This window comes from Musa acuminata, chromosome BXJ3-8 (genome assembly GCF_036884655.1).
Source record: "Musa acuminata AAA Group cultivar baxijiao chromosome BXJ3-8, Cavendish_Baxijiao_AAA, whole genome shotgun sequence".
Lineage (NCBI taxonomy): Eukaryota > Viridiplantae > Streptophyta > Magnoliopsida > Zingiberales > Musaceae > Musa > Musa acuminata.
Window position 1 is genome coordinate 45,490,280 of NC_088356.1, and position 21,658 is coordinate 45,511,937.

The 21,658-nt window shown below is 36.9% G+C and overlaps 2 protein-coding genes across 2 annotated transcripts; both read right to left on the reverse strand.

Moving 5' to 3' along the window:
- Positions 1 to 335: 335 nt before the first annotated feature.
- Positions 336 to 777, reverse strand: LOC103996257 (arabinogalactan protein 23-like). The gene has a single exon (XM_009417137.3). The coding sequence runs from the start codon at positions 680 to 682 to the stop codon at positions 500 to 502; it is 183 nt and encodes a 60-aa protein (XP_009415412.1). The 5' UTR covers positions 683 to 777; the 3' UTR covers positions 336 to 499.
- A 1,232-nt stretch (positions 778 to 2,009) lies between these two features.
- Positions 2,010 to 9,468, reverse strand: LOC135645243 (E3 ubiquitin-protein ligase makorin-like). The gene is made up of 5 exons (XM_065163430.1): positions 9,335 to 9,468; positions 7,493 to 7,580; positions 6,589 to 7,388; positions 5,562 to 5,631; positions 2,010 to 2,848 (listed from the first exon to the last, which is right to left on the reverse strand). The coding sequence occupies exons 1-5, from the start codon at positions 9,373 to 9,375 to the stop codon at positions 2,561 to 2,563; spliced, it is 1,287 nt and encodes a 428-aa protein (XP_065019502.1). The 5' UTR covers positions 9,376 to 9,468; the 3' UTR covers positions 2,010 to 2,560.
- Between the last annotated feature and the right edge of the window lie 12,190 nt (positions 9,469 to 21,658).

The window sequence follows — 21,658 nt, forward strand, 5'->3', positions numbered from 1 at the left end:
TCATATAGACAACTGTTATGTTAATACTATTCGATGAAATTTTATTTAGAAAATATTCTCCCACATTACACCTCCTAAGAATGGTTTAGAATTCCAAACTTTTCCTTCGATTCTCGCATAGACCCTCAACACTTTGAAGAATTTTTCTTCAAATTCAAGGGAAATGGGACAAATTAGATCGATCGATTCCTACATTAACATCATTAGATCATAGTAAATTATATTGGTGATTTGTTACTTACGATTCTCGACCAGTTTGGTTGTCACAGTTAGCAATCTCATAGGGAGTCCATTTGGCACAAACTCCGGAGAAGAATAGTGATACCAAAGCGATGTGAGAGAAAGACGAAGTAACATTAAACATCAACGTTGTTCGCCAATCACATTATTTGAAGGAGGAGAACAATGAATGCTAGAGATCAAAAGATGTCAGCGGTAACAATAACCCCACTCGTTCACTGTTCACGTAAGCCCTGCATGAGGCTCGCCTTCACTTCTTCTACTGCAGGTAGAAGGCGAAGAAGGAGAGGACGGAAGCTCCGATGACGGCCCCAACCGCGGGGGTGGCTGCGAAGGAAGCACTGGCGGGGCCTGGCGCCGCGGCCGGGGCCTCAGTCGCCAGGGCGGTGGTGGCCGCGGCAGCGGCGACGAGGACGGCACAGGCGATCTTCCTCATCTCCATCGCTGGGTCGCTACTGCTCTCGCCGGCGTGGAGGAGATGAGAAAGATTGGTTCTCAAAGAGTCTTTGTTATGGCAAGCCTGAGAGGAAGGGAAGGGATGAAGGGGGATTTTAACAGGATTCTTCGAGGGGTGGAGTGATCCCTTTGGAAGCGGTCAAAGGATTTGTGGCCTCTGCTGCTTCTTCTTCGGGTGCACATTTTGAGGAGGGGTTGGTGATGGCCGTGTTTGACGAGGGAAGGCTTGACATGGTTGCATGTGCATGGAAGGTGGAGGGTTTGTTGACCACGCTGTTATTTTTAGGGCACCAAAAATTGAGTGGCTAATTTAGCACAACAGCATAGTTTTGGATAACTCATATGTATGATGAAATCAAGATGTTTTCTGTTTTATATACGCAGAATATTACAATAAACTTTCAACCTATATTCTTCAAGAATATACTCTTCAAGGAAAATATATATACTCAAAGTTACCTAATTATTTTTTATTAATATCTTTCTTGTTATTCGCTATGAAATTACTTATATTAATTTGACAAAAATTGAGTGTTGATATCCTTTCATATTCTATTTTTTATTCGTCCTCCTTCGAGACTCTATTAACATTATGATTTTATACTTAAAAAAATTTATATTGAGATCCTTATAGTTTTACAAATAAAATAAATAATTTTATTTGCTCTAATGTTAGACGAAAAACATAACATATGATAGTATATGCTGAATCAACATGAAAATAATGGATAAAATGATAATTTTAATATCTCTTCCGTTTTTTAACACTTAACTTGTAAACAAAATAATTTTAACATTCCATATGCTAAAAATGAAAGAGATATTAAAATTATCTTATTACTCATCATCTTTGTATCGATCCAACACGTGATACTACGTATTATGTTTGACGACGTTAGTACAAATTAGATTATTTATTTGACTTTCATAACTATAAGAATCTAAATATAATTTTTTTTAAATATAATATGTAATTAGCCCTCTCCCAACTCTTATATCTTTTTTTATCTCCACATCCATACTCCCTCCACATCCTTCTCCATTTTAGACTTCTACTCCAGTTTTTTATCGACTTACAACGAGACATCAACTTTGACTACGCCACAAAGTTCAGGTTTGAATGATGGTTTTCACCGTCATATTAAACATGTTGCCAGTGTCGTTTACTTTGGACAACCATGCACATTACAGACATAAAACAGTGATGAAAGGGTGTAAAAGATTCTTTAAGAACAGTAGCACAATGAATTGCAACCAGCAGAAAACAAGCTGAAAAGGGAGCAGAAACATGAGAGGAGCTCAGCCATAACAAGTGTTCATCAACTGGCACTTTATTTCATGCTCCAGAGGAGCTGCAGTTTGACTTTTACTGAGCTTCAACAACAGTTGAGGATTGGAACTCCCACTGCAAGAAGCCAACAAATCATGATGACCCCAATCACCTGATGATCATCACTCCTGCTAGCCCTGGATAACATCCTTTAAATTCAAGAACTAAAGTTTCTCTCCATATTGGGCTGCTACTTGCAAAATATGGGAGATAAGGTCATGGAGACCTCTGGTTGGATCAATTTTAATGATATGCAAAAATCATAATCAGTCAATGACACTGGCATAGTGCCTCAGGAGAACCTTCTCAATAGGCATCGACTAAATTCCAGTTGCTAGTGATTCAGAGATTTGTGCTCAGCTGTAAATTTTACACCAAAAACATATGGCACATGCAAGCACAAAACTAGATGACAGTAAAATGCTGCCAGATCAAGATTTGAACATAACTCCGTGATAAAAGTTGAAGGAAACTCAGGAGACCAGTAGTTTAATCCATTGACAAAATATATATGGCAGCAGCACATTATCAGAATTAGTTGTCGTCAACGCTTAGTAGTTCTTCATCATCCATATGCACAAGAAGAAAACTCATATGCATGAGTAGTAAACTGCCAAAATCCTCTTCATCAAGATCCTCAGATTCTTCTTCGTCAACATCAAGCAGAGCAGCAAGATTGGCTAACTCATCCTCCAAGGCAAATGGGTTGATAAAATCTTCTATTTCCTCTCTTTCCATTATCTGTCGGGACCTGTGTGGATGGGGCCTGTTTCTGTGAGGCTTATATGCACTTGGCCTATTTGCATGTGGCTTGTAAGTGTGCTGGAACATAATGAATTTGACATTGGTCATAAGTCCAAAACCTCCATGCATGTGACTAATAGAATTACAGAAAGAGGTACTCGAAACAAATTGCAATGACAATGACAATAATACCTCGATTTAGAAAAAAATTAACATTTTATCATACAGAAAAAAGGACATACTTGGACTAAGAAAGTATATGCTAAGATAAGGGTTCATCTTTTTTTCCATATGTCCTGAAGTGGAACATAATCTCATATCGTCATCATAAGCAAAAAATTCAGGTTCTCAGCCAATCCATAAGCACTAATTTGTGTGGTCAAGAAAGTCCATGTTACACCCCATTTTTAGTTTGAAGTTGGATGTGTGAAGCCAATTGAGTTGTTCCATCAGTTAAAGTGATGTGCAATGTAAACTTAGATTTAAGCACTTTGGATTATAGAATCCTAGGTTTATCAAGTTAATGGATCAATTATCCTATCAGACCAAAATAGTATTAATGGATCCAAGTGAAAAAGGGTTATCTGTTAAACTATTCAAGTGGGCTAAAACATTTCGACCAGAAATTCATGATAATCAAGTGAAAGGGTTAATTATCCAATTTTGGTGAGTCATGACAAACATATCATCGAGAACCAAGAATTAGACATGATGAGGGATCCAAGTAGGAAAGGACTAGCCCATGGATGGAACAAGAGGCACCTCACGACATTGAGTTACCATTGTGCCTCGCATGCACCATACTAGAGTTTAATTTTAGGCTATAATTGCCAAGAAATCAACTGGGCAACCACAAGATCCACAATGGCATAACAATTTAATGGTGAAATTTCTTTAGAGGAACTTTGCACACAGACCATACAGTACATTGAAATATCCTGGTATTAACTAATGCCTGGCAGCAGTCATTACAAGTCTGACTTTTTAAGACGACTAAAAATTACATTGCTCTAGACATGATAATCTAAACAATCTCATGAAACGACAGGAACAGAAATTGCACATATGAAACATCACCATTTATCAAATATAGTAATCAGCTTTCTGGAAATTTAGTTGCCTAAGTATACCTAACTAGCCCATGATTTAACCAATAAAGCAGGGCGCTTCTGTCCAGTTTCCTTGTTACTAGTGGGGTATCAAGAACCAAGCCAAGAAAACAACAACGAGAACTTCTTGATATTAACTATCTCCTAATCCCACATATCGTCCCTCTCAAAGCCAGGAACATAAATTCTCAAGTTACAGTTAAAAAAAATACTCTTGATAATTGCATAACTTGATCAATCTCCCTAAAAATAAATTATGTAATAAGGAAAAATAAATAACTAGATTAAAAAAATCATTCTAGCAACACATAATAATACCACAAACATACAAATTCAAAATTGAAAAACTTCAAGACATGCATATTAATGGGGTTTGATCTGGGATTTGGAATACAAGTGCTTATATTCACAAATCTCTAGCCTTCATCCATGGTCTTTCAGAGCTAATCATTACATTTTAGCAATGCATACTAATTAGGTATGGGCCACAGTCATGCTAATATAGGAAAGCTAATAGTCCACAATTTTGTAAGAACTTAAAGAATGACATGCGCTATACAGTCACTTAACTTCTATTTGGAAGATAGTTATTGGCAAATATATAGGCATATAATGTTTATTTGAAATGCTAACTAATAGTCTATTGTAAATTAGACAAAAGCATTAACCATGCAGCCAATGCCAAACATTGCAATTTTGCTTCCACACGTCTAAATTAGGTAATGACCCAGAGATAGTATGCTAGAGTTCTTATTTGATTCAGCTGCACAATATGATGCTTGAGAGACATGCAAACACATGTTCACATGACTAAAAGAGAAAACATATGGCTGATGCAAGTAGTGTTAGCTGGATCCCCGATCCCAACAACAACACATTAGACACACATCAACATGCAATCAATGTGCCATAGACAGCATGCTTCAGTCCACTGACAGATGGACACACTGGGGAAGCTGAGAGGAAAATAGGAGGGAAGGATAGAAAGAAGCAAACAAGAAAAAGAAAACACCACTAATCACAGAAATATTCATGTCACTTGCAAGGGCAGTGAGAAGGGAGAGCCATAGCGGATGGGAAAGGAAGATGGATATGGGATAAAGGAAAGGGCTCCCTGATCCCATGACAGTTAAGGGAATCAAACTCCATCAACAAACAGATTAGTTCAAGTGGAGATCCTCTCTGTACTTTTGATAGAATTCTTATTTCTCGCATCACAACTATCCACTGACATAAGCCCCACCTAATCAAGTTTCACATCTCAATTGTTGATTAAAAAAAAGGTGAAAGGAGCAAAGGAGAGAAGAGAAACACAAAGGGGGAAAAAATGTATATATTAATTATATTTTGCCAGATTGGATAAAATTTTCTATCATAGATAATTTATTCTAAAATATATTAATATAGAAGATAAAATTCTTCAATGACATCTACAAATTTATGTTTCTAGCATATAGAATATAATTAAAAAGCATAAAAAATAATTTTGTATGCATATCCAGCATTCCTTTCTTTTTTTATATATTTACTTCTGCCTAGCAGGCTATGCACACATATCCAGAAAGAAATGTACCACCTTGAAGCTATTTTTCAATTAACATGAAGTTGTTCCCATGATTTAAAACATTCGCATATAACACCCATGTGAAACAAAGAAAGCCAAAAGCATAAACCACACTTACCTTGTAGAAACAACTAGCCCCGAATGGACATGTTCCATTACCAAAGTCAAAATATTTACAATCAATCAACCTGCCAAAAAAATGGTATGAATCCGACCACATTGTGCATAATTAGATTAAGAAATAATAAAATTTGATCATCATTTGAAGTCCATAGAAGCTACTACATGATTGCCTAAGTTATTAGAACAGCTTCATAAATAATAATATAGCATTGTCTTGCAATTAATTTTAAATTATTCGTAATAAGATTTATTCCTTGTTAACTTATTCATCTTGAGTTACTTCACAGCTTGTATGTACAGTCCAGCAATATAGAGTCCAGCTTAATTTTAAATTGTCAGCACTTTAGTCAGCTTGTATGTCAGAAGTGAGTTACTTCAGAGTTTGTTTTGGTCATTACTCTTGGGAGTTTCTAGGTTCAAAAGCTAAGCAAATAACCGAATAACAAATCTAGCTAATGCACAGACATATATGCAACATAGATATCGTTGCTTATGTATAATTTACACCAGTGGAAGCTCATGAAGCACCCAAAAGAAAGAAGCAAAAACCAAAAGTGATAGAGAGTCAGGAAGCTTAGCAGATATAAGAATTGATAATCTTCTGGGATATGTCACTCATGCCTATATTATTTAAACGGCTTAGAAGATAATATCTGAGTCTGAGCTGATAATCAAGCTGAATTTTCATAATCCAAATTTATCTGTTTCCATTTAGGAGAAATTGATAAAACACATTGGGGCAAAGCAGCATTTATAACTAAACAACAGGAATTTCGTAATACATGTACTCGTCATTTATATAAAGATGAATATCCCATAAAATGGAAACTATCATATAATATTATACTTACAAACAGAATAACTAATATGTAGTCATAGATTACAAAGGCATTAGATTAATTACTTCACCACAAATTTTCTAACATTACATAGTCCACACGAAAAAAAAAAAAAAACTAGGTTAGTGCAAATAAAATGCAAAACAACTTGAATCAGCATGCGGATATGTAAACTTTACATACTTGAGCTTGTCTTTGTAGCTAGTGATTATTTCTTGTTTTTCTTCCTTTGTGGTGAACCAAGTAACACTGGGAACAACGAAGTATGAATGCTTTCGGCACACCGGGCAGGCCCTTAGGGCAGTGTCCAAATCAATCCCAGAAGCTGGAGAATTCCGACGCCAGTTCCGAATACATGATATGCAGAATGGGTGGTCGCACTCAGATAGTATTCCAAACTTCCGTTCAGCATCTGTGGGCTTAGAAAGTACTCGCTCCAGACATATACTGCATTCTATCTCCTGACTGTATTTCGTAGTTTCATGGAGTTTGTTATTTTTCTGACACATTGTTATATGTTCTTCTCTTTTGTCTTGATGGAATGGATGCAAGCAATGCATTTCGCAAATGGAACACATGTCCCCATGAACATCAGGGCAACTTTTGCCATGCAGGCAACTACCAGTGATGTGAAGGGCACAAATTTCTGAATCAGCTGGCCTCATGTGTGCAGGAACATGGCTGCCCTCATTGCTTGGAGAAATATCAGCCCCATGTTTCTGCTTTTGTGCATGTTCCAAAGGAGGGGTATGAGATTGGCATGAAACTGGTAAGTCCACTGGAATTCTAAAAGCCTGACTAGTTTCTCCTTTCAAAGAAGCTCTAGGTGGATGGGCAACTTGAGAAGAACTAGATTCTACATGATAACTCTGATGAGATATTGATGATGCTGGATCATATGAATTATGAGAAGAAACTCCAATATGGTTATACCTGCACCTACTTCCATAGGTGCACAACCCTCTTTGATAGAAGTTACATACCTACCAACGCAAATAAGCAGAAAATAGTTACAGCAAAGATCTATGTACACTGGAAACTGAAAGTAACCAACATGATTGACAAAAAAAAAGTATAGTGATATTACATTATTAGATTGATCTCTCCAATCATGTGAGAATTCACAATACTCCCCTTTTAAGCATGTTCCACGTGCAAAGTACTTGCAAAGAATTCTGGGTTATAAAAATATATATTAGATAACACAACCAAATGTTCATGTTTAATAAGGCCATAAAATAGAGTGAAAATATGCAATGCCGCTTATATAGAAATAGTTCTTGATACTGATGACAATAGAACATCTGAGAAATTTGTACAGCGAAAGCATGGTCAAATGTCTAATACTTATGCTTTGACTTGTTGATATTAGGCCAACCCTGGGCAAGTATCAGTTCTGCACAAGATACACTGATAACATCCTCTAATTTGGAGTCCTAATGTTACCATAAAACAACATACATAAATAGTCAACTAAGTTATTCAACCTGGAAGCCGACTACACATGAATCATAATGTAGAGTAGATCTGGAAATCAAGTCCAATGTTTTTGGGAGATCTGAGATAAAATATCAGATGCACTATTATAGATGTAATCCAAAGTCAACTCCATATTTTGAATAGAGATCTACCGATGGGCCACAAGGATTCTCGAGGATTCTCATAATAAAAAACTTGGGAGAAAAAGTTTGCATGAAATATTATAACAATAGCATACCTTATATGGCTGACCTATACTGATATATAAAATCAACTTTAATCCAAAAATAAAAACACCATGGTTTACAAAATCAGAAGATCCAAATATCAACTTGCAACCATGTCCTCAAACTCAGATAGATGGACAGCAATAACAGCAGCTATAGGAGCCTCCTACATTGAAGTTACACACTTTGGAAAATCCACAAAACTTTCAAACTTCTAAATCCAGATGTTAGACGTCCCTAGAACACTGAAGCATCACAATCTGTTTTTCAAAATAATTCTAAACTCTGTGTGAATCAAGCAGCCTCCATTAAATTTCTGTTTTATGGCTAAATGGTGATACTAATACTCATGAGCCCTTTAAAGCAATCCTCACCCGCACAATCAATTTGAGTAGCAAGATTCTCCATTGACACTGTCGAACCCAAGATGCTCCACTTCCCTCTCCATCTTTGTCCCCTACCATTGTCTTTTCTAGCAAATTAAGGTCCTCATATAACCATTACAAATTGCTACAGCTTGAACTATCAATCAGATAATGGAACCAACAACCTATCTTGGCACAAAAATCTATTTTGTCTTATCCTAGAGTTCTCTGAAGTCTCTCTAGTATCCCACCAAGCTCACAACAGTATATCTTATCTCAAAAACCTATTTTGTCTTATCTTAGAGTTCTCGAAAATCTGTCACACTCCATTACAAACAAGTCTTCTACAGTCGATATCTCTAGTACCCCACCAAGCTCACAAAAATCTATTTTATATCAAAAAACTATTTTGTCTTATCTTAGAGTTCTCTGAAGCTGTAACAGTTCACTAAAAAAAGTCTTCTCCAGTCAATATCTAGTATCCTACCAAGATCACATCTCTTCATAAAAATCCAAACAAAAGATGCATATGAAATCCAACATCCACAGGATCCTCGTAGTGCCCCGAATCATCTTCGGAAGAGCCCCAGTATCATCAAGTTAGGTCATTAAGACATCGAACCACATATTTTTCATTCCACGAACTGCTATTAGCATCCAAAAGACACCGTTATCAACTCCCAAAAGATTATCACAGCAGAGAAATCCACCTAACAACCAGAAAGAAGCATCGAATGTCTTAACAAGGAAAAAGGATACCAAAACTCAATCGACGACAAAAGAGACGCAAATAGATCAGCGAGTAAGCTGTTCAAACTCGGAGACTGATCAGAAGGTGAGGAATCCAAGTGACATCACCTTCTCGGCATGGAGGGAAGAGGAGAAGACGAAGTCGGCATCCAAGTCGGATTGGACGGAAGAAAAGAGAATAGTAGGGTTTAGTAAATTATATTGTATTTGCTTCTACGGCTTGAAACGGCTCGCTTCGTACTCAAAACACCTCGGTTCGAAATGATCCTCAATTTTGGTCTAAAACTACGAATGTACTCCCTCATTGAAGACTACGTGAGAGAAGTATGTAAGTGCTATTACTGTAGTTAGCTTAAACTACAAGGGTTTTGTATGTGTGATGACCGTCGGTTTAAATTAAGTTTGATCTTATAATTACCTACGGATGGCTTGGGTGAGATATTAATCGCATAGAGGATATGGACCCCACGGTGTGGAAAGCCGCACAGAAGGACGGGTAGAATGTGAGGCTAGTGTGTTTGAGTGTGAAAAGAAATACATCGAGTCAAACAACGAAGGTATTGACTCGAGAGGACTAAAAATTTAAGATATTGCTGAAAAATAATGAAAGGATTCGCAACTTAGCCGCTACGTGTTGCGAATAGGGTCGTTCGTCTTCCAAAACAACTCGAGGCACGGTCAAGAAATGGCTCTAATTCTTTTTACTTCTCTCAAATATATCTTTTTTTTTATTTGTTAACATTTTTTTTCTTTTTTCTTATATAAGACGTTAATATATAATAGAAAATCTATCTGACACGTGGTTGACACGAGATCCAAATCACAATGATTCGAAGCAATGATAAGCTTTTTTTTTTTTTTTCGTTTCACGTTTTTTCTCTTTCTCTATGAAAGACAACCATAAACTTTATTATGTTAAGAAAAGTAATCCTAAATTTTATCTTCTTTTATGATAAAAAAAATTATCACAAACTTTCTTTTAAGGCTCTCCTTGATACACCCTGTAAAGAAAAAAATGAGGCTCTTTCTTTTTAAAACTATTCAAACACACATTCAGTAAACTCAGATTACTAACTTGAGCTTCGAATGAATCGAATCAAAATACTTCTCTCGACCTCGATCTTTATACAGGTGACACTTTGAGAGCACAATATTTCTCCCTTAGGAGCATAGTATTTCTACCTCGAACATTCCTACATATACGAGTTTAGAGTACGTTAGGTCGACCAAGATGTTAATAATATTTTCTTATAATATTTTGACATTAGAAAGAGAGCTAATATCTCACGAATGTCCGTCTACCTACTTTCTCAATGAATGCTCCAACAAGAAAGCCCTGCCTCCAACCTATAATCTTTTTACTCAAGGGAGGCAATCGATATCCTTCTCACATGTGGATGCGTCCACCTTGACGTAGACGCTGACAAAGCACCGATGTTTGTTTAGTGACCTAAGCCCCTCATAATCGAGGATAAACTTGAGCCACCTACTCATTTTACATTAAGATGCTTTTGAACTTCACCCATTATATACAAACACTCATGGGCATGTTGCAAGTTATTGCTTTGCTCCTACCTTAGCTAGCCCAATAATTGATGCTACCATCTTAGTCATGGTTGATGCCTCAATTGCCACTAGCACCGACACCTATTGAAATCTACCCGACAGCATCTCAAGATCGCTTGAGATTTGTGAAGCTGCCTGCCTACCAAAGGAGCCCCCCACTCTCTAATGGTCGAGTCTAATATATTGTTGCACCATCGCTCTACTCTGGGATTTGATCAATGAATTCAATGGATAGCTCCCTGAAGGTCCGGTAAAGGTAATGGACCATTGCTTAGATGAGATGCGACAAAAATTTCAACAGTCCGGTGGGGAGAATCCAATCAATCCTACCTTGAATCGATCCCCCTTCGCGTAGAATATCCAAGAGGAACCGATCCCAACCAACTTCCACCTTTTGTCGTTAGAAACCTTTGAAGGCAGTACTGGCCTGGTTGAACACACTGCTATCTTATACACCCAAATTTCCCTCTATAACACCTCAAATACTTTGATGTATTGTGCATTCTCAATGATGCTGAGAGGCCCGGTGCAAAAGTAGTATACCTATTTGAAGTTACTCTTGGTTGACTCCTTCGTTTAGCTTGCAAAAGAGTTTGAGCTCTACTTTCTTGAGAATGTACACTCGAAGCCCTCGATGATAATATTACTTAGGCTCAAATAAGGGGAGGAAAGACACTCTGTATAGAAACAAGTTCTATGGTTCAAGTTCAAAATCTCCAATAATTAGGTCAAATATGAAGCACGTCCCTTCAAGCTTTGACTCGCCCAAGAGCTCTAAGTAAGTGTCGATAGATGATCATCCGCTCTTAGTATCATGAGAGAAATATTCTGTATGTTCTTACTTAAACAAATTTTTGGTCAAGGTCATTCGAATTAAGAGAGAAGGAGTTCTTTGGAAGAATCTGATTAGAGCGAGACTTGAGGAGAAACCGTATGAGCCTGACAGCACCATGCCTAATATATGGTCTATAGGATATTAGATGGATGAGGGACTATATGTACATTGTAACTAAGGACAGATATGTCCAAAGGATTGGATTCCCTTGTATCGTTTGGGGACTGCGGTGTAGTGACATAGTACATCTATAATCGATGAGTCGAGTGAGTTATTATAGAGATAAAGATTCACTGAGTTAAAAAGAGTTTTGACAGGTATAACTTATGGCCAGCTCGATATTGGGCATAGAGGGTCATACACATTTGGTAGGTGTTGCGATGAGTAGAGGTTCATATATGAGATATCCGCTGGAGTCCCTATCTTATTAATATCCAATAAGCTCCTGAATTATTGGATCTCATAGATGAGATCAAATAAGAGCTAATAAGAGATTATTGGGTAGAGACCCACCAATCTAAGAGGCTTATGTAATTAGATGGAGATCCAATACCCAATAGGGCATGATCCATTATGGTTAACTAAGGGCCTCTATAAATAGGAGGGAACTAAAGGCCCATAGGCTAGGGCTTCTTGGTTGCCACCTCCTATTCTCCTCTCCTCTTCTCCTCAGATAGCAGGCGTGGAGATTTGAGGAGCGTCGTCATATCCCTATTGTGTGGATCACCGCTAGAGAGGATGACTCTTGAACTCCTTTATCCTCTCATACAAATCTATAGGGATTCAAGGATATACAATCTCCCTAGGTAATACAACTATCTTACATATAGTTTTTTGTTTAGTAGGTTTTACACACCAATCTTCGTATGACGACAAACATATATTAGAAAATTTAGGGTTTTTATTTTATGTTCTTCTGTTGCTTATGTGATGTCGCCCTTAGATTTTCCTACAGATAATTTACTCAACTTATCGGCTATAAATGTACTAGGCCACTATGCCATAATCCTCAGACGGTACAAGGGGATATAATCCATTGGACCTGTCTTCCTTTAGTTATCATGTATCTATAGTCCTTCATCCATCTAATATCTCAGAAATCATATGCCGGGCATGGTGTTGTCAGGCCCATACAGAATCTACTCGATTCTCGCTCTAATTGGATTCTTCTAGAAAACTTCTTCTCTCTCAATCTGAATGACTCTAGCTAGGGATTTTCTTGAGCGAGAATACACGGGACATTTCTCTCGTGACATCGAGAGTAGATGATCCTCTAACGATACTCAATTACCCTCGTAAAGTTAGCTACCACTCCTGATAACTGGTTATGCTAGATTTGAAACGTCCAAACATATAAGTCTGGTATCAAAGAATAGAGTACTCATATAAAGCATCCATAGTTTCTCAAGTTTAAGGATTAAACATACAATTGAGATCACAGAATCACTATCTGACGATGAAGTACCATTAAGCATCCAGTATTTTGAGCAGATCATTAGGTGAACTCATTATCCAATAAGCACCTGCACTATATCCCTAGTGCCCTTATACAAGCAGCTATAAGACTAGCTACCTCTATCATATAGATATGTATATAGTACATTGGTATGTCTGACTATCTTGATCTCTCTCTTGAGTAACCTATGACTGGAAATATTTAGAGTATATATTTATAAGCGAATTTTCATTGGTCTTATTATCATGATCTCATCATGATTCAATTCTCATTACATAGATCTAAGGACATCATAGTATATCAATCAGACAATATAAAGTAAGAAAATATAATAATAATAATAATAATAATAATTATTATTATTATTATTATTATCAAAGAGACTATTATAATAATAATTATTATAATAATCAAATAGACTATGTAATGTATCACACGTATCATCACTCACGTGATTATCTTATAGGACACATATAACTGGCAAAAGACACTTAGGTGGAAGAGCTACCAAACATTCTATAGGCCTCTCAAACACCCAAGGCTGGCTCGAGAGCTCGAGAGAATTATCGTTTAGTTTGGCATTCAGTATTGAAGCTGTCCTGTTACCCAAGATAATCTTCTCGACACCTTGTTAAGAGATTCAACAAAGAAATATTTGAGGAGGGATTTTGAGTTAGACTCAACCTGATTAGTGAAGTTAGAGTTGAAGCACACCTATGAGAATTGAGATATAAAAGAATAGAACTTTTGACGTGAGGTACATCGAGCAAGCTTTTCAAGTTAATGATATCAGAGGCTTTAAGGTTAGAATTTTTTCTAAGTTGGTGATGTGCTATGTTATCGATAATGTCACTCTCTCTAAGAGACACTCAAGATGTCAACGATATTTTCTCCTAACACTTGATAAATTTTTCAGAATTATATTGATTATACTGGAATATACTCTACCATATTCTAACTTATTTAGAATGATACTCTTACGACTTAAATTTGATAAATTGTTCAATAAGTTGTAAGTGATCCCAAACCATATTATCTTCGTGATATATACTATTAGGGGAAAGTATCATTGATGTCTTAGTCACCCGATATGGTCTAGACCTGTATATATAGGAATATCCAATGTGTCGAGTAATTATAGAAAGAAGAGAACCTCATTTTTTCCTATCTATGATTGTTTTTATACCTTGAAGATGAAGAAGAAGTTTGTGATAGCATTCCTTATCATAAAGGAAGAGAATGGAGCTTAAGATTGCTTTCCTTATTATAGAGGGAGAGAAGAAAGTTTGTGATTGCTTTCTTTGCCATAATGAGAAAAGAAAGCTTATATTTCTTTACTTAATCTTTGCCATAATGACTTAGATCTTATATGACAATTACATGTAGATAAATTTTCTATCATCTAAGAACTATTTATATATGATTTAGGTAATTAATAAAATTTAATGGATAATCTCATAGGACATAATTTCGTGAGATCATTAAGTGTTTTGAGATATCAATAGTTATTAGAACCATCATGTATCACAATCTATATCGTCATGTTCCAATCATGTTCCAAACAATATCAATAGTTGAGAGTGACATGAAATTCAATTACCCACGTGTAATCCATTTTTTATATTACTTAAATACTAATTGATGATTTATTGTTTCATAAGATTTCAAATATTTGATTCACCTATTGGTAGAAATATTTAGAATTAAAATTTTTATCTCAACATGATAGAGATAATCCTAGCATTCCCCAGCTCCCCTTATCATATAAACAACACCTAAGCACAAGCTCGGGAACCACTTACTCCCTACAATCATCAGTAGAAGGTCACGTTGCCTGCCCTAGCTTCCCGAAATGGGCTTGCGAGACCTACTCCTCACTAATCCCATAGTTAAGAAAGAAAATCTGACTTTATATTAATGGTCGGCAGCATAGCCTAGCCTTACCAGCCTTCTCTTCCGATCGGACGATGAGGAGACCATGCCCTACCTGACCCAAAGAAGCAAGAAAGTCAGACCAGAGGCGTCACACACTCCTCATTGATCCTATAGCTAGGAAAGAGAATTTGTCTCTACATTTATAGTCGGTAACATGGCCCAATCTCACCAGCCTTCTTTTTTGAGCGAACAATGAAGGGACCATGCCCTACCTAACCCTGACAGTCTCTGGGCGTCGCTCATGGGAGCACACGCCGACAAGCCGCCTACATTAAATGCCACGTCCATGTAGGATAATGGGAGCCTTGACGGAGACCTATTTGCTCCACCCAACACCTAGGTATAAAAGCCAAGCCAAGACAAGCAGGTGGGCAAGAGTTCTTCACTCTCTCACTTATATTATTAACCTCGCTCTCCATCTCTTTGACTTAACCATCGGAGGGGTTGAGCTAGGACATCCTCGGTGCAAGCCTATTATGCAGGATTATCGATGCAGCCAAGATGCATGACTAGGAGGCTACCCAGCAAAGGAGACCACCCAATTCCCCAACCAAGCTTCATCGCTCGAAGACCAAGCTGCTCCCGGTGAACTGCCTCTCCCTACATATTCCTTTGCTCTTCCCGGAACACCTACTCTTCACGTCAATTAGGAGGAGTCATCAAAAGAGACCCACACTTTAGTCAGTGAATCAACCGGGACGACTCACCAATCGACAATTTATGTGCATTAGAGGAAAGGTAATACGCCTAAGTATTAATAAAGTTATGTTTTTTTGGGAAACGTACGTGAAGTTTTCATCACATTAAAGAGTATAAATATTGGAAATGAAGGTTATAAAAATATGCATCATATAAAAAAAATAAATATTGGAAATAATGTCTCGCAAACATCTATCTTATTCTTCTAACAAAAAGAAAAAAAAATAATTGGTTTCTTCCTGCCTTTCTAGCATACTATGAGTTGCTTCCCAATTTTGTACATGGAGAGAGTTTCATAACATCGTCACAAATGAGTAACTTTTTCATGCTTCAGCAAGGGTTTTAGATAACACCAGAGATTTGTATCTTCTATCTATCTAAGATGGGTTTTGGTGTTCATGTGAATTGCCTTGAGGAAAACTATCATCACTGTGTTAGATATGACTCTTAAAACTTGACCATCATCTCGTCCTGTATCTTTGTTTTAATGAACAATATCTTCTCTTTATACTTTAGATCATAGAAGATTTTCTTATGATCCAAGTTCTTAGATGCTGTGATTTGCATGTCAAATCTAGTGAATGGCAAAATCCAAACTAGAGATTTTGGGTATTAATTGCTTGGTAATATGATCTTTGGCTAGTTCTTGCAGGCATATCACTGGTGTATAGTATAACTATAATCCCCTGAGGAGTGAAGCCACAGAATTTGCCAAAAAGAGCTTCAAGTTCCTCATCCCTAACATGACTCTCTGAAGTCTTCAAGGATCTACCAAGTATACCTCAAAACCTCATTTAAACTTGAAGTTCATCCAGAATAGATCTACAGATTTTTCGATTAAGTTGATTAAAATTAGTGATGCAAGAGAGGGACACATAGAGACTGGAAAAAAGTTATCATTATGGTTAATGAAAGGAGACATGAGTACTATTAACCAAGGTTTGGCTATTTAGTTAGTCTGAAATAGAGCTCAATAATGACAAAGATCTATGACTGCTTGTTGTCCCCATCGTGAAACATTGAATTGATCCACAAACATACATTTTATGAGTCCTCAACCTAGTTTAATGATGATTATTGAAGCTTCAAAGTAATTCACATATGATTTATGTTGGAAGTCCAATCATCTTATTTAAGATCTTTTGGGTTCTTCAATGGGCAATGAGTTCCCAACAACACTTCATCATGACACTCATTCCTTGTCTGTAGAAACTAGATTTTACTGGAAGATAAAGTACCTGAAGCTAAAGTGAACCAATAAGGCCATGTAAAGAAGAAAGGATAACTAATTTGTCATCTTTTTTATTTACTAAGCTGCTTTGTTGCATATACACTAAGCTTAATGAGTTCATTGACCACTAAATAGGTAGAAACAGTTCTGTATTAGGAAGACATGGCAGAAGTATCAAGTAAGATGCTCCTCAAGTTAATAGTTACTGAAATGATATGAGGAACTCTTACTGATGAGATCGATATAAACCCACTCTCTCTTTCTCCACCATGTAGGTGGTGCTGTTATATTTAGAATCTTCCTCAAATCTCTTGCTGCTATTCACAGCTGAAGAAAAATAAATACTTCACTTTTCATGTGACAAGCCTTTCCAATTACACAAGTAAACAATCAGGTGAGATATGCTTCTTTTATCTGGTTCGCTTATCTTCAATAAAATACTATCATTTCCTCCTCTGTATGGAGGCTGAGGAGTTAGTTTGCACTTTTGTACTTCAGTTGGTAATCAAATTTAGCAAACAAGTGTGGTGATTTGTACATCATCTCAACATTTTCATTTCATGTTATTACCAAAACTTTCACTCTAGCTTCAAGTTTTCAGCAATCTCAAGAATTAGGAAACTTGATACTCAAGGAAAAGCTTGTAGGTGCATCATTATGATGGCCTTGTTCATGAAAAATTGAAAGATTTCTGAAAGCATGATATGAGTAAAGATCGAAAATTATCATGAACAATTGTGATGTGAGCTTCCCTTTAATCAGTCATGCCTAGACTGTATTCATTAGTTCATCATGTTCAGAAATCTTTGACATCTGCAACTGTTGACTAGTAAAATTACTTTCCATGGTATAGCCTTTTTTTTTCCTATTTGGAGCTGTCGTTTAAAATTTAACTATCATTTTTTATCCTATGCTGATAAATGTGTGCAACTAATCCTCTGTTTGCAATGCTTAGTTCATCTAACACCTTTCATGACTTCTAGTTGTGTTTGCTAATGAAATAAGTGCAAGAAGAACATACAAAAGATCTCGGAAATGATATGATTAGTACCATCAAAGAAATCCTGTAGGAATATGTCAGGTACCAACCCAGAATTAGAACAGGCTTTATGAGGCTCTGAAGTGCTCCATGCTGACAAAGGAGCAGCATCTGCATTGAACATCTGGTGCTTCATTTCCTGCCACTGTAAACTATGCTCATCAGACAAGCAGACTCAGATGACAGAGGCAAAACTGATTCTTTTTATTCCTCCTTGCAGAGTTACATGGAGTGCAGAAAATAACTCCCAAATCTACTTTTCACATCCCTTCTTCCAATCATTTTATCCCACAGTAATCTTCTTTTTTCCCCCTTCTTCAGAGTGTCTTTCAAGAAATCAGAAACCAGCATCAGAAAAGAAAAGGATAAGGTTCTGAGCAATGACTTGTTCAGCAGTTCTACTTATCTTGTTTTTATTTTGTGTTTCCTAAATTTCCACACAAAATTTTTACATAGACTCCTCCTCCTTTTTAATGTTTGAATCAAAAAAGAACAGCAAAACCATAGTGTTGGGTACATGGCTTCATTTCTTGACCAAGTGAGACTGGTAGGGGGATCAGGACAGTCCAAGCTGAAACATGCTGTCCTTGATCCAGACAAATCCTGACCGCACAGCAGAACCCATGTGAAATTGATCAGATGGTCCTAATTGTGCAATTGATGAGCTATTCTGGTCCCACCAACAACAAGAATCTAAATGGCACCAGAATCCAATCACTCATCCAGGGGGTGATATTTCCCTTTCTCTGGACCACATCCAATGATGAGGAGGTATATTTCTTTTCCAGACTTACTGCCAAGTTTCTTTTGCATTTGGTAAATGGAAACATCAACTAGATTTCTTTCATGATGCTATGAAAAGTGGAGAAAAGCCATTACTGAAGAAGGCAAGAAAGGGTAGATGTAATTCCAGACAAAAAGAAGAAACCTTGAATCAGCTGTTACATGAACTTGCAGTGTCTATCTCTCTCCCTCTCTCTTCATTCTCATCCTAAATGAACATGCTATCTGCAATAGAATGAATGGTTAGACATTGTTAGAAAAATGGAGGGGTGAAGATACAATTTGCTGTCATATAGATGAGTAATCCAGAACTTGGAATTGTTCCTCATCAAGGATTCTCCTTATGAACAAGTGAGAGAACTTTAAAGGCAGGCATGCATTTTTGCCAGCTACTAATCCTTATGAACAAAATATTATTCTTGCTTAAAGTAAGATCACCTTTTCTTTTTCTTTTGTTTACCAGAGAAGTAGTGCAAATCCAAGAAACATGATCCTCTCATGAGCTCCTAAATTGTGCTATGATTCATAGAGTTTAGAGTTACATCTTTCTGTGATGTTGTTTGAGTGTATTTTATTTTCTATGTAGAGTATGTTTTCCTTATTTTTGTGATGATAATATTGCCTTTGTAGCCATGCATATATTATTCAAGCCAGTTTTTGAATGAGAGTTGTTTCTTTGGAGATCTTTTGGAGAAAAAGAGAAGAAAAATCTTTTACTCATTTTTGGTCGTCAAATAATATTCTTATATTTGAATTACATAAAATTATGAAAATATTTAGCTTGTGTTTAATAAAGTAGTTAGAACATAAATATAACTCGAAAGGATAAATTATTAAATTATGAATCAAACCTAATATATATCATCAGACTCCTTCGATACTTAAATAGTTCTTATTGACCTTTGTCTCACATATAAATATTTAAATGATTAATTTGTTGGTCAAACTTAAACATATAAATCCTCCCTCTCTTTTGATGCTTAATAGTGCAGGACAATTATTAGTCATTTTTCAATCTTTATACATATAAGTTGGCTGTAGTCAAATGGATTCATCTAGCTTTTTGTTTCACTCAATTTATCCACCCGGTGCAATTTTAATCTTTCATCAATCATTAGCTCTAACACAATATTAACATGAGTTTAAATCAAACTAGTTAGACTAAAAAGATATTTCTTCAACAAAGATGTTCATTAGAAAGAATTAGTCGATGAAATATGAACTAGAGACACATCCCTTCAATGAAATGACTCCAGGATCTTCAGAAGATGAGAGAGAAAAATTCTCAGTACAAGAAGAAGGCAACTGAATCTTTCCATCACTCCTATTCTATTCTCAATTTGTTTATGTTTTAACATTCTTACCTCCTGTGAGGTTGAACAGTGGAAGTGTTCATGTGTGTGTGTGTGTGTGTGTTGCCTTCTTCTGGACTTACCGTGTGCGTGCTCTTTTTGATGTTCCACGAGAATTGTAGCTAGGGAAGTCGAGTCCATCATCATCATCATGTTCCGTCCTCTGGTCACAGTAAAGCATCAGCACATAAATGCTCTTTTGTCACCCTGGGAGACATCTTTTTGTCTTTGAACACATGTTCCGTCCCTGTCTTCTCCCTCAAGCCCCTCGAGAGTCTCCTCTTATTCCCCCGGTAAAAGAGACGCAACCCCCAACCAACTTGAAGCTTCTCCACAGCTTCCAAAGCTTTGCACCCTGTAGTTTGGTGGCCTTTCTCTCCTCGCCACTCCTTTCTTCTCTTCCTTTCTCGGGAGTTGCCTACATCTTTCATAATATGACTACGTTCTCACATTTCCATCCGATGGCTTCTTGAACTTCCACAGCTGCCATTCTTCTCTCTCTGATCAGAGCTGTTTATATCCGAATGTTCTCAGTTCTTTGCGTTTGTATTCTAATACTTTGCTCATTAATCGGTTTTAGAGATGTTATTTTGTCGAAGCAGCCATGCAAGATATCTGCAAAGTTGTCTTGTAGAGATGCCTGAGGAAATGAGACCAAACCTAGGCCTAGTGTTTCCGCTTAGGGGAGACAAAGCTGTCTCCATGTGGAGAAGGAACAGGAAAGGCGAAGATACATTCCGAGAAGAGCCTTCTGTCCCCATGACAAGCTCATCGCATTGGACCGGAGAAAGGCACAAACATTTAACAGGACAAAATTTATCGCAAGTTCTTTGGGATTTCAACCTGCACCTCCACCACCATACAGGAGACAATAAATATTCATTGTCCTCGTGTGGGCAATCTTCATGTCAACTCCATGTCTGTCTCGAGTTATTCGCTCCAAGATGGATATATTGATAAGGAGACATGCATGCATACCTCAAAGGTTTGACATATGTTTACAGCACATACTATCTACATTGGATGTTAGGATATGTGCTGCTACTAGGAATTCCAGGACTGCACACATCCTAGTGCTCTGGAGAATTCCAAGAAAAAAGTAGAAGGTATTATGTTTATTATTTGATGTAAACATATTGTACCACCCTCAATAAACCCACAATGGAATCACCCTAAAAGCTGTGTTGTTCGCAGCATCTAAGAAGACTATCAAACAGCAACCCCACTGGTTTGACAGGCATGACAGATCATAGAAAAGGAAGAATGAGGGCACAGTATTGGTGAAAAGAAAGATCCATGCGTTCCTAAAAGATTTCTGCCTGCCTGAGAAGCTTAAAGTAGAGGATCTTTCAGAGAGCAACAGATCAAGCATGCCCTTGGTTATCTTTCACTACAAGTAAACCGAAACAAGAAGCAATAGCTTGTTTCCCTTTTTTGAGAGATAACTCGAAAAGATCGTAACAACAGCCAGAAAACACTACCTTGCATATAAGCCTAAAGTGAACTACAGGAAAGAAAGGAGATCCATAGCTAACC

Bases quoted from the DNA above. Each gene is read 5' to 3' on its own strand.
- LOC135645243 (XM_065163430.1), bottom strand. From the start codon at position 9,375: ATGCCGACTTCGTCTTCTCCTCTTCCCTCCATGCCGAGAAG. The intron at 5,632-6,588 runs GTATGTAAAGTT...TTTTTTTGGCAG, and splicing joins AGCTACAAAGACAAGCTCAA to GTTGATTGATTGTAAATATT. The intron at 2,849-5,561 runs GTAAGTGTGGTT...ATTATGTTCCAG, and splicing joins GGGCTAGTTGTTTCTACAAG to CACACTTACAAGCCACATGC.
- LOC103996257 (XM_009417137.3), bottom strand. From the start codon at position 682: ATGGAGATGAGGAAGATCGCCTGTGCCGTCCTCGTCGCCGCTGCCGCG.